At 30.2% G+C, this 14,155-nt stretch overlaps 2 protein-coding genes across 3 annotated transcripts; one reads left to right on the top strand and one right to left on the bottom strand.

The window, feature by feature from the left end:
- Window positions 1-1,457: 1,457 nt before the first annotated feature.
- Window positions 1,458-4,759, bottom strand: LOC137930444 (syntenin-1-like). Of its 2 annotated transcripts, none has more exons than XM_068773697.1 (5): window positions 4,724-4,759; window positions 4,247-4,464; window positions 3,463-3,794; window positions 2,863-3,126; window positions 1,458-2,103 (listed from the first exon to the last, which is right to left on the bottom strand). In XM_068773697.1, the coding sequence occupies exons 2-5, from the start codon at window positions 4,454-4,456 to the stop codon at window positions 2,055-2,057; spliced, it is 855 nt and encodes a 284-aa protein (XP_068629798.1). In that variant the 5' UTR covers window positions 4,457-4,464; window positions 4,724-4,759; the 3' UTR covers window positions 1,458-2,054. The 2 variants fall into 2 exon arrangements, with proteins under 2 accessions (XP_068629798.1, XP_068629797.1); XM_068773696.1 differs by lacking the exon at window positions 4,724-4,759 and adding an exon at window positions 4,554-4,717.
- Window positions 4,760-5,703: 944 nt separating this feature from the next.
- Window positions 5,704-11,424, top strand: LOC137930211 (putative mediator of RNA polymerase II transcription subunit 26). Its single transcript, XM_068773386.1, has 6 exons — window positions 5,704-5,836; window positions 5,963-6,162; window positions 6,902-7,006; window positions 7,082-7,276; window positions 7,863-11,272; window positions 11,346-11,424. Exons 1-6 carry the CDS (start codon window positions 5,805-5,807, stop codon window positions 11,355-11,357), a joined length of 3,954 nt encoding a protein of 1,317 aa, XP_068629487.1. The 5' UTR covers window positions 5,704-5,804; the 3' UTR covers window positions 11,358-11,424.
- Window positions 11,425-14,155: the final 2,731 nt, after the last annotated feature.

Here is a 14,155-nt window from a genome sequence, read left to right as displayed (position 1 = left end):
TTTATTCCATTCCGCTGGAGTATAGTCAAATCAGAAAAGTTTCACAATTCCAAAAAATTGGTTAAACTAACAGAAAGCTACTTTTAAATAAATGTAAACTTTCAATTGAGGTCATCATGACACGTGTAATAATGTGCAAGTGCAAATTTCTATAACCTTCGCTCCGAAGTTATCGCTGTTATTTGCATCGATGTTTATAACGTAATATTCCACGAAAGATATCCAAACGACAGTCCTTTTAAAACAGGCTCTTTATTAATATAAGGGTAGAAATATTTATTTAATTTGTTAGACTAGCGTTTAATAATCATCCCATGATTTTAAACGGAGATGTAGTGATTAAATTTATTTTGTGCATCAATATTATATTAATAAACAAAATAAATTATAAAATATTGATGCCACTTTAAACTATCATGAAATTAAAAACATGATTGCCGATGAACCACTAAAACAAGAAATATGTCTTGATTTTTGAGTTTGACGTGTGATCGCAAATTAGCAAGAGATTTTAGATCAAGAGAAAATTTAGATTATGCAAAACATAATTTAATAATTATTTTATAATTCAATAACAATTGTTAATGTAAGTTGCATACCAGCATTGTCAAAACTATACAGAAGATTTAAAATATCCGTAGTAAATGTTACTGTATAATAATTAACCACAAAGCGATAAAAAAGGACTTCCGTCTAATGGTAATCGTTACACAGTACCATTAACAATTTTGTATTACAGCGTTATCGTATGATATCTAAAATAAGCCTGTCATTAAGGTCTCTGGTATTGTGCACAGCTGGCGCCAGAACTATCCCTATCGCATTATTCACGTAGAAGAGCATCCAGAAAATAATCCCGAATAACTTTCTTAACTAATTGACATAATATTAATCGTCAACCAACCTTCTTAATCGATTTAGTTCCATTGCTACTACTGTATAAAAAATGGACAGTTTAATGCATTTACAATAAACTAATGTAAAAAACCAAAAGGATACGTTAGTCGTAATAAACAGTTCTGATGATAAAAAAAATGAATATTAGCATGCATATTTATTGGACCAAGAATTTACGGAAGCTGCATCGATAAGCTAACTAATAAATAACTAATAGATAATTTTAAAAAAAAATTATATAGGGAATCTCAACCGTGCACTGGGTGATTTTGGTCGGCCCACTCACACAAGTAGGGAATTTTCATCTAGACATATTTTCGACACAAAAATGTTTTCTATAGCAAGCCAATTTTTCAACTCGGCTAATGAATATAAGCTGTTTTACTGTATATTGCAAGGATCCCATGAAATACATAACACAAACTATGCATTTGATCACTGGAAATTTAAAAAAAGACTTTAATGTTAGACAAGAAACAATAAAACATCTTTTAAAACTTAGAAATTTATTTGCAATTACAAAGAAGGTATATAATAAAAAATTACATTTTTCATGGCAATAAAAGCATTACATTAAATACTTCTCAATAAATGTGAAAAGAATACAATAATATTTAATTACTACATCTTATTTAAGTTGATAATAATCATTTTCAATGAATATAAATTTAATCTTAACATTAATTATAACAATGTGTGTGAATCTCATATTTGTATGTCTGGGAATGTAAATATAAATAAAACTGATTATCAGGATTCTTAAGTTATACAAATTCAGTCCTTTATATGATGAAGGTTTTGTCCCTAATTTCTCATAAAATCTTAACTGCTATTCAAACTACTGAATAAAAATCATAGGTCAAATATAACTAGTTCAATAAAATCATAAGTCCTATGTATGTTTTTTTCCAATGATTCATAGTCTGTCAGTTGTCAGTTATTTAATTAATTTAACAACACAAACAATAAGTGCAGACATTTCTTTATAATTTTTTCTCACAGCCCCTACTGACTATTATAAATGCTAAATATATTATCTCTAACTATATTTATTAAATTACAAATAATATAAAATGTGTAATAAATTTAAATCAATGTGTATATTTTGAAAAAAAAAGTGTAATATAAAGTCACAAAGGTTCTAGTAATAAATCCATTTAAACTGCTGGTGTGCGGTCTTGTTCTTTAAATAGAGAAGTTGACATCCTGTGGAAAAAAAAAGGATAATGAACAAAGCAACAATTTTAAAAAATACAAGATCATCATCATATTAGTCATATGTTACCAATCAATTCAAAGTAGCCCACATGCTGTACCTTTTGATGACCTTAATACAGCATATTGACTTATTATATATTTGCTAAAATACTATTAATAATATTTTAGAGTCAGTGATTAGAAGGTAATGCATATTTGCTTAAATAGTTTTTTTTTATCAGAAATGAAAGATGGAGATTCAATGATCAAAAGGAACTATTAGACTGCTGCATATAAATGAAATTTGTTGTTTCACTTTCACAAACAGATATATATCTGTCTCATTCCCCCAGCGTAAAAGGATTTTGAACTCTCTAATGAAAACCTATCAATTTATCCAAAATCCTAGGATTTTTCAATGGAAAAATTATATAATATATATATAATATTAAATAAAACAGCCTACAGGTATGTTTGTGTACATCAAATTCAATTGTTAGAATATCTTCTATTTTCTATGGAAGCTCATTGCAAAGCATAAGGCCTCCCACCAAAATAGCTGCAATGACCGGTCCTGCACTGCCCAAATCCAGTAACTTCTCGCAACCAATTGGTCCACCTAGTGGAGAGCCTACCCATGCCATACATTATTACCACATATACATTTATTCATCACAAAAGTGTTGTGTGGACAGACAAACAAAATCTAGACAATAAATATCCAATCTCTGATTATATTATGTGTGTATGTATAGAAATTCTACTTACTTGCTTATCATGTGTTTGTAGATGTAATTTGGTATAATAGTGATGTTAACAACGTTCGGACTAGCTTCAATAACTCTTGATATCTCCTTATCTTTCATGCCAACCACATTTATAGTGTTTACTTCTAATATTTGATGATCTGTTAATAAGCCATTGCGAGCTGCAGATGAGTCCTTCACTAAACCAACAATGTTTCCATCCTTGAATTGGAACCCAACATGTCCAAGAGAATCCTTATGCAACGTAATTGTTCTCTCAAAAGGCCTACAAAGTTTCAGTTTATGTTACTATTACATGCATAAAAAAATAGAAAATAAATAGTACACAGAAGTAATTTTAAATAACATAATTAATCATTATTTTAAATAAGAGTTATTGTTTGAAATTAATCATAGATCCTTTTTGAAAAAGGTTCATAGATAAAAGATTATTAACAATTTTAAGGTGCTATTTAAAATAATATATAACATCAAAATAATGAGTCATATTTTTAAAACATTATGAAACCATTTCAACATAATTATCATTTGTTTTCTGTTTATCTGTGCACTGCCCAAATGTCACATAATTACTTATAATTAAATATATACTTCGACATACCTATCACGTAGAGCCATAGTAATACCATTAGCTGGAGCTTTTTTCAGCATTCCATGGCACTCATCCATAGTCATTCCAGCAACAGCAATATTATTGATCTCAAGCACTTGATCACCAAATCTCAGCCCAGCCAATGCTGCTGGACTACCATTGACAACATAACACACAAAGACTCCATTATTTACAGAATGGAGTCTTATCCCGCATTTACCATCACGATCCTTGCAAAGCACAACTTGTCTTATAGCTTGTGTAACAGTTGCTTTAGCCAAACTCTTGGATTGGGATGAAAGTGGAGCAACAAGTGTAGTTACAGCTCCTGATGGTTGTACCTACAGGATAAAAATAATATTATTGAATCAAACATATTATTATGCAGCACTATACTTTAGATATAAATATAGTTTTAGTACATATTTTCACTTCTATAAAAAATTCAAAATCTGGTGACTTTATTGGTACAACCAACCAGGTTCATTTGTTGAAACTGTAGAATAAGAACTCTAACATAAGTTTAGTCATATTTACACACTGACAATTTTAAGAAAGCATTAAACAACTATAATATGGTGGCCATTAATAATTTCCTTCTTTCAATCTTCATAGTTCAGTACTGTACAATGCGGAACTCTAGTACATAAAGTACCTTACTCTATTAGATTGGCTGTACCTAATTTTGTGTTTTAAGTTTTATAGATGTAAGTCTGGAAGTCTCTCACAGGAACTACTATAAAGAAATTATCAAAAAAGAACAGGAGTTATATTGTTTTTTCATACTACTTACAGTTTGAATTTCGTATTCTGGCATATTAAGAGCTATAGTAGCAGGTGATAATTCCAGACCCATATAATTAGCAAGCGTAGGGTACACTTGACCAGTAGGCACTCTCAGCATGGCCGAAGGATTATAATGTGATGGAGCATGATCCTGAGCCATTTGAGCTCTGACCATGTTATCCACTTTCATATCTTCCAATGATGGATAAAGAGACATTTTAGAATCTAAAAACACAAAATTTCTCTTTAAGTATTACAAAGTTCACAATATTAAAACGCATTACTCATAAATAAGGGTTTTCCCTAACACCCACGTAATGTATAACAGCTTTACGCACAAATGGAGTGACTATTTATTATCAAAAAAAAACCCGTCGTTGTTTCACTATTAAATAGATTTTATATTTATTCTTAACAAAAAAATGTTAATAGTTGCTATTAAATGTCAACAAAGCAATTGAATTTATTAATAAATATCAGGGACCTTTGACAAAACAATAACAGTATATATACGACTGAACTTTAGGGAGGTATTTGTGTTTAGTAAATAGTCTATGGAAGGCATACTGTTCTGACTATGCCTAAAACATGAAATAAATATCAAATGTATTTTTAAAAACAATACATATAAATAAATTCATTCCACGGGAAACACATTAATAGAAAAAAAAATATTATTATTGTTGCCTCTCCAAGATCGCCGGCAACAACAACAAATATTATTATTATGCGAAGCGTTAGTGCTGAAAGAAGACGAAATGGAAGAAACTCCAGCAACGCTTTTGTCGATAGAGGAAAAGCTGTTTGGTAACAAGCGGTACCGCGAGTATGAAATATGCCGTCCTTGCAGGAGAGGACGGTACGTGATCTAACTACGAAGGTGTCTTATATGGTTTTGTACAATTCTTAACGTATTATATGGAAGGTCGAAAAGGTGTCTGTGTTCGCAGAGTGCAATGCTTCAATTCGCCTAACTGGATCGGTTTATCTATGCAAATATTAAAATTAATGCATGTATACAGCTTGTAATGTACAAGTTCGTAGTGACTTCTCCTGTTATTTTTTTTTTTAAAAGTTGATGTCCCAACAGAAGAATTTTTACAAACTAATAGTAAAATTTAATAACCCACCAAATACCAACAAATATAAAATATATACAAATACCAACAAGCTATTATATTTTCTTGAGACACATCAAGCAATAGATTCCTGTAAAAAAATGTGTTTAGATTATTTCCATATTGATATAATAATCTTAACTAAGGAAAAACGTCAATTTACTAAATTAAATAACTCAGAGATTAGTTAAAACTAATTAAAAGTTAGAGAGTAATCACTATTTACGGTTGCATTTGCAATTTCAATATCGATGTCTTCGAATTTAAAATGCAACATACTTAAAAAAACTAAGGAATATATTTTGACATATGTCATGTTTGTCACTATACATAAATATCATTAAATTTAACAAATGCTTGTTAAAGTTAAGATTTCCAGTGATTAATAATAATAAAAATATTGATGTTTGTAAAATAATGCAAAAGATCTAACTTCAAACATTAATAATGGAAAATTCTACGAACAAACAACGTACGAGGTAATACAGTAGCCAAAGTAAATGTAATTTTGTTTTTCTTAATTTAGGTATATCTGGCTGACCCAAGACCAAATAATATATCAAAAATTTCATCATACTTTAACGACATTCATGTTTTCATTTTAGTAAATGCAGAGAATGGGAAAAACAAAGAAGAAATCGGTTTAATGAAGCCATTATAAAATTGGGAGAAGTGGTGAAGGAAATGTTGAAAAATAATCCCCAATTTGAAACTACTACTGATAATGTACAATATCCTAAGATAGAAATTATACAAAAAGCAACTTTATGCTTGACAACATGCGCTCAAGAACAAACACAACTAAGTTAGTCTGAGTATTTTCTTATTTTAAACATTAATTTTGAAATAGTAATTACTTCAACTTTAGGTACTTTAAAATCTTCACATTTAATTTGATTAATAATTAAAGCAGTAAAGAATCACACAAAAACAAAAAACATTTTCTTTTAAGTTAAATTATAAGTGTTCAATGTTTTTATGCAAAATACCAGGTGCTAATAAATAATCAGCATTTGATATATGTATGGATGAAGCTGGCTTCATCCATATATTTTTTTATTTGTTAAAAATACAAATTTGAAATTACAATTTTAATGAACAATTTTAATTTCTTGCTAGTTTATATTTCATTTCAGTCAGATGCCACCTTATGAAGTAGAATATTTTACATAACTCTCTTTTCTATGATTGGATATGATATAACCAATCACCCTGTATAGGGATAAAGAGTAGCACTACATAGAAAATTAGAAGTTTGTATAAATTAGCAAAACATAATTGAAATATTATTTCACTGACCATGTATATAATCAAAATTGTACCTATAAACCAGACTGCATTTAAATGTTGACTTATAAATCTATTTAAAATTTGTTAATTTTTAGCATGATTTCATTAACTAAAGGTATTTTTAATATTTTTTGTATAATTTTTTTTCTATTTTTTTACTTTAATAAGAAATGCTGCATATATACATAATACATGGTATTTGACACACTGTAACAAATTACAAAACATGAAAGTGATTCATTATAATATTACAGAGGCTGAAGTCTTGGCATTACAAGTTAAACTTGAAGCAGAAAAGAAACCTGATAAAAAAGATGCAAGTATTCAAGTGTCTGCAATAGTTTGCAAAAAGAACAAAAGTAAGTTTAGTTATAATCATATTAATATAAACATAATAACAGAAAAATGCTAAATTCTTAAATTTTACTTTTCAGATAATAAATATGTGAAATTAGTCATGTTACAGAAATCCAAAAAAAAGTCCACAAAAAATAAATCTTCGATATCCATCGATAGTTCTACTAAAAATCAAACTGAAAATAATCAAAATAAACATTCCAAACCTGATGTTAAAAACAATATACCAAAAATGCCAAAACTTCTTCCTTTGACTAATAATAATAAAAAAGGCAAGTATATAATTTTAAGCACTTAATATTAGAAATTTTCATAATAAATAAAGTAAAAAAATTATATTAGACTACACACATCTTTAGCCAGTCAGCAATAATTATAAGAGTTTGGCTGGGAGAAATCTTGCAACTATAAATCACCACCTATTTCAGTCTCTAAAGAATTTTTCAGATAGTGTCAGATTTACATTCAGTGAAGACTGCCAGCAATGGCATCACACAGCTACCTATAAGATAGCAAAAAATTATTAAACAAAATAGCTTCTAAATATTAAATATAAATATTATTTAACTTTGTAATAATATGTCTTGAAATTCATTAAAAATGTGATAGTACTTTTTCTACATTCTATTATATATATGTATAATAAATTAGAAGTTGAAACATTTATTTTAAAAATTGTGTTTTGATTATTGTCAACTTTTATGTACTTTTGTGTATCATATAAAGCAAGTTTCATATGTTTTACTGTCTAAAGATGTCAAATCAGGTAGAAAGTTCAAAATTAAAGTTGAACTCAATCTAGTCAAATCTTTAAAAAGGTGAACTGATTGACATAAATATATTTTTTTTAATTTTCAGGCATGGAAAGTACCATTGTAATGCTTCCAAGTGCACCATACATCTCATTTCCTCAAAGACCTCTATTGCTGCCGTCTTTACCGCCAGCGATTGTATTTGTCGATCCAAACATTCAAACCTTAAATAAGCCAGCGCCAATTCCTATTATAAATAGAAGCAATGGAGATATGACAAAAACCACTATGGTTAACATTTTACCGATATCGGCTTATTCTGGTCCTTTATCAGCATCAAACAAACCTAAAAAGAATAATGTAAAACCAAAACAACAAAGTCAAAGAAAAGTTGTTAAAAAAAGTTTAAAGCAAGTCACAGAAAAGCCTAAGATTCCAACACCAATGAAGGATGTCAAAACATCAATGGTTAAAGAAAATAAAAATCAAGGAACCGAAAATTTATCAGAAAAAGAAAAGTTAGAAGTAGTAAAAACTAGTAGCAGTGATAATAATTCAAATGAAAATGATGTAAATATTTTGTCAGACACAAAGAGCAGAGAATTGTCAAAAAAAGAAATTTCGTCAAATAAAGAGCAAGAAACCAAAACTGTTTCCATTATTAATACTCAAAAAATTTCAGAGCCAAATTCAAGTAATTCTATTGAACCTATGACTAATGTAACACAAAAGCCTAATGAAAATATTGAGTTAAGAGAAAATGGTAATGAGAATGGTTCTAAACCAAGTAAAATATGTTCTACAAAGGATTTGTTAATAGAAGACAAGGATAAAGAAAATAAATTACCTCATTTATTAGAAACCACATTATGCGACAATGTAGTAGATGGAGGCAATGCTCGGCTAGAATTAGCTGAAGAATTTTTAGCAGCTTCGCCTACAGCTGCATTTCTCATGTCATTTCCTTTAGTCAGTGGAAATAGAGCAGATAGTCCAGCCGAAGAACATCATATACATACCAATCTTAAAGAAAATAGCCAAAAAGTCAGGAATGACATTCAGCCACCACAACCACTATTTTTCCCTAAACCCAATGAAGTCAAGGCAAAGGTAGCTAAAAACTCTCAAAGCATTCCTAATGTTATACAAAAACAAATGGAGCAACCAAAATTTATTAGTAATGCACATAAAGAACTTGAACCAAAAGTATCAAATGCAGTAAATAATTCATCCAGTGACAATCCGTTTTTGAATTTGTCAATGCCGTCACTTATAACGACGAGTTGTGCTTTGACTGACTCTACATTTTCCTTAGAATTTGATTGCAATATTTCTAAAGCAAATCAATCGGCCAGTGTTGTCAGCAGTAACAACTTATTCTATAAAAATGATCCACTAAATGCAGCAAAAAGCACTATCTACAGCACAAGTAATATTTCATCCGGCCACGAATTCAACAGCATTGGTCTCTATCCATGTGCAATGGAGAAATTTTCGGGAAAAAATAAGACAGATTTTTCTAACATGGAAGACAATCTTATGAAGATTGGGCCATCAAGATTAACTTACGATATTGATCTTGGTTGGTCACATAAAGGTTTTGATTTTGTCACCTGTACAACTACTACCACCACATTCAATAAAGACAATATTTTAACTACGGCACCGATGCAATATTCATCATCCTATAACCCTTTCAATCCGGAATTTCATGTACCATTGGTGGCAAACGGAAATAAAAAAGATAATGTATCCACTAAACAAACAACATCTTTTCCTGAAGCTATTACCAGTTTTTATTCTCAACCAACAAATTTATGGTCAGACGACATGACGTTTTACTCCAGTAACAATTTTTCTAAGAATTTCACAACTAAGCCCCAAAATTTTGTACCTATGGATCATGCACAAACAAATATGAACCTTAAAGCTGGCGTTGTAAAGCAATATGAAGCAAAAATAATACCAGATCCTGGAACCAATCACGCCGTTAAACCTGCTCCTGAAGGACCGTCAATCGTGACAGATAAATACACCAAAAAGTCCCCGAGTAAAATGCATATCAATTGGATGACGTCTGAGATAAGACCAATGCAGAATAATTGTAACCCAGGTCAAGTAAATGTTAAAGATAACCATAAACCATTATACCCTCAAAGTAATATAACACTTAAGAAGCAAGATGTTCCCGAGGGCAATTATTTTCCAATTAATATGCACAATTTTCCCTCACATATTCCCCAAGAGGAGTTTCACGTATGGCCAACGGCCAGGGCAGCTGGTACTACAGAAATAAGTATCGAACCTCCACCTATTAATTTACCTACGCTCGTCGGCGATTTAGCTCTCGGCCCCCACGACAAAAAGAAAAATGATGCTATAAACAGAGTTTTACCACAAGCTGATCTTCAAAATTGCAATAATTTCTTTTCTGTAACACAATTGATGAACCGCTCATCTGATGGCATTCCTTCCCGATATCAAAGTTCTAATATAGATACACAAAAATCAAACAACACCAAACATAATATTGTAAACGCTAACAACACTGATCAAAACCGAAAAGTAACTCGATTAGAGACGCAATTGTCACAACCTTGTTATGTTTTTAATGACACGAAGCCCTTGCATTACGAGACCATGGGACATTTTGGACAAAGCAAACAGAAAAATAATAAACCTGATAAAATTGTAAAGAATACAAAAACAAGTTACTCGGCAGAAGCATTGATCCGTGGCGGGCCTTGCAATCAAAAAACTCAAGATACCACTATCACTAAATTTATGCTACCGCCACAAAAACTTAACGATTTTAATGTAACACAAGACAGTGGCGTAGCTCAAGTTTCGCACTTTCCGCCGTTGTTAGAATACCCAGATAACAGTTACACAGGACAACAGTTTTCTGGAACGAATCTGTATAATTCTACTACAAATACTATATCCAATTCATTTTATTCCAATTTTATACCTGCAAGTAGCAATTTAATGACTGGTAATTATCCAAGCGGGCCATTCCAAAGCGAATTTATGGACTACAACCAGCCCTCTGAATGTAATTATACTAATTATAAATATGAAGAGCTAAAAATGAAAGTCAACACAGCGACTCTACATGACAAAACTATTCCGTCCCAACATAAAGGCGTCAGAAGAGAAACCTCAACAAAACACAAGCTTGAATGCCATAAAAAGGAGACTAGTAAAAAATGTAACAACAAAAGAGCTAAATTAAGTAACGATGTTGAAGAATGGAACGATTCCGCTCATTTATTATGGCAAACCAAAACGCCTACTAAAAGGCATAACAATATCTCTGAGGATATACCTTTTCACAATTATGTTAGTAATCAATTATCAGCCGGTAGTCAATACCAGCCGGAGATTTTTAATACTCATTTAATGCCTTCTAACATGCAAAATGTAACCCACAACATCGACCGTTCCCTCTCTACTTTCCCTCCAACATCTCGTGCCAACTTTAATCTAAGTACAATATTTCCCGAAATCACTATGGTAAGTAAATCACGTTAAATAATTTTTAAATTTGTAATTCTTTTCTTATAAATCATTTTTTTATTTGTTTCAGAAGGTGCAATAAAACTAATTGGTATACACAAAAAAAACACACTGTGATTATTTTAAAAATATTTTATATAGATAAAAATGTAAACATCAATTATTAAATTAATTTCCATTGTTTAAACCTTCTATTTTATTTATATTCTATTGTACGAATCATAAAAAAATTAAACGAAAATAATTGAACGTTGTTTATTACCATCGGTAAACATTATGCACTTATGGCATCCTATAAGATTCTGTTTTGAAGGTATCGCTTAGAGAAATTATGTTTCATCATCTACGCAAATAGCTTCTTAACTTATACTGTATCCTGACAATAAATATTTAATTCCTTTTAATTGACACTGATACTTTAATGTAAATCACTACCGCCCATATATTAATAAATCAATTTTACTTGTTATACCATATCTCTTTATATTTGTATAATTTTACGTAGTTTTACGTAGGGGAAATATTTTGGGTTATGTCGGACTTGCATCGCCCAAGTTCCACTATACCTATAACGTTCTATGGTAGTGACAACCAAAGCCTTGAGGACAACGGAGCAAGAGAATTTAATTCTACCGGGCATCCCCGTTAGTTGAGCGAGTACTTTATTACAAGATGTTCTCGGGCGTTTACCGCGGATCTGATCCTCGCCTCCGCTGCTAACAATAACTCGGTAAACATGATTATTCCCACACCGCCAACATTAGTTTTGTTAATACAGATTGTTATAAACCTTCATAATTTCATATCTTACGAAGGAAATAAACAACCTTAAATGTTAGATAGAAGTTACAACCAATCTAAAGTATAGAGTATATACATGTTATATGGATACGTTGTTGAGATTTGAGTGTTAACATGATTGAAAGTTGATTACTAGTCTATAATAACGACCGGTTATTGAAAGATCGATTGCAAAATGATTAAACACTTGTTAGAACTAGAAACGTAGTTATTTTTATTTTCATAAAATATTTACAAAATTACAAACATTCACACTGCGCATGTTTGTATTTCAAACGATGTGACACTGAACATGTCAAATATTGCCTTTACCAATTTTTATATAGCACACGGTGCTAAACATTTTATTTGTAAATTATGTCCACATAGAGATCATGTAGATGGTCAAAAATAATAAAAAAATTAATACAGTAATCAGATAGAAAACTTCTGTCCTAAAAGAATAACGTGTTTTAAAATAATAATTTTAGTTAAACCATATTCAGGTATTAAATTTGTAGTTAATATACAAATTTTAACCTTAACTTATATGAGTAAGAATATTAAATATGTTATGCTCTTTCGTCATCTGTACTTGGTTTAATTAAAATAGCATACATTTTTGTCATTGGATTTAAAAAAATTATTCGTATAAAACTTAGACATAGAAACTTCAAACAAGAGACAACATTATTACATTATATAAAATATTTAAAACCGGACGAATGGATACTGTATAAAGTAACGTACGCACACATGTTTTTTTAAGTTTATTTACAACTGCACTCCTTCAAACAATAGTTTTCTTTCCGTAGTTTGTTCTGACATTAATTAATTACAGTTTAAGTCTGTTCTTTATATTATAACACTGCTGTGTTGTGGTCAAATTTATTTGAGAATAAATGGATTTCAAGATAATTTTATTATTGCAATACATAGATGTGTAAAGTTGCTTTAAGTTTAGAATATGAGTTTTTTGACAAAATTGTGTGGTTAGTGTGCAATAGTGGTAGTTATATAATTTAATTATTTTATTTTAAGTTCTTTACAGAGAGTTCAGATTATCTACCGATCAATCATATTGCAACAAGAAATTCCAGATGCGATTTACTTAATGTATTATGTATAATGGGCAGGACTTAGTATGGAATACAGTTTGATGACTTCCGTAAAGCCCCTAATATTGACATAAGCTTCATTCCGATTTCCTTAGAAGATTTATCTTCACATCGAATTCCTGTTCTAATTTTACAGAAATTGGTCCGTCGGGGTCTTCTGGTGAATACTATAAAATATTAGAGTGAAGAAACAAATGAAACAGCAACCTGGGCCTCCTGGCATACATAAAGGCATTTGACAGAATTGGCTTCTTGGTTTGATTACATTCCAAAATATGGTTATTGTCTTTGGCTTTTCTTAGTAAATGGCCTTTCTCGTGGTCTGTACTTTCTACGGCTCTGCGCTACACGTCGACGACCGGATCTCTTGTATGTTTGGGTATGAAAATTACAACATAATATAGACAATATAAATAAGAGAGTGTTCGTACCGGTCACAATTGAGTAGTTTTTAAAAATTAAGTAATTATCACAACTTTTAAAATAAGTAAATTACAATGTCTAAAAGAAAATAATGACTTATCGTCTGTATATTAAAGATGGACTTATTTTATACTAAGAGCATCGAATCTTGTGATACTTGTATGTTTTACATGAAAATATTAAACTAATATATTTCTGAGAAGTTCCATTTTAAATTCGTTGCAAATATATTTATAACGCCAAACAACTAAGGTATATTAAATTAATTACGTTACATTATCTTGATTTTATCTTATATATAAAATGATCCGATACACAGTTTTATTTCGTTAAAACCTGCGTATTGAACAATCAATTCAACTAAAATTCTTCACAAATGTACTTAATAGTTACAAAATTATTTTACTTAAAATGTACATGATGTTGTCTTCTCACGTCAAATTTTTCTTACGTCAGAATAATGCAGTACAATTAAGAAAAAATTTCCTTCATCCGTTCCAGTAATAAACTTTCACAAACATATCTATTTGATATTGAGGAGTTTTTCATAACCAGAATG

Source organism: Battus philenor, unplaced genomic scaffold (assembly GCF_028537555.1).
Source record: "Battus philenor isolate CCGP_79_NKW_IND1 unplaced genomic scaffold, ilBatPhil1.0.hap1 SCAF_6, whole genome shotgun sequence".
NCBI lineage: Eukaryota > Metazoa > Arthropoda > Insecta > Lepidoptera > Papilionidae > Battus > Battus philenor.
Note: the sequence above shows the minus strand (reverse complement) of the source record. Positions and strands in the feature narration are given on the sequence as shown.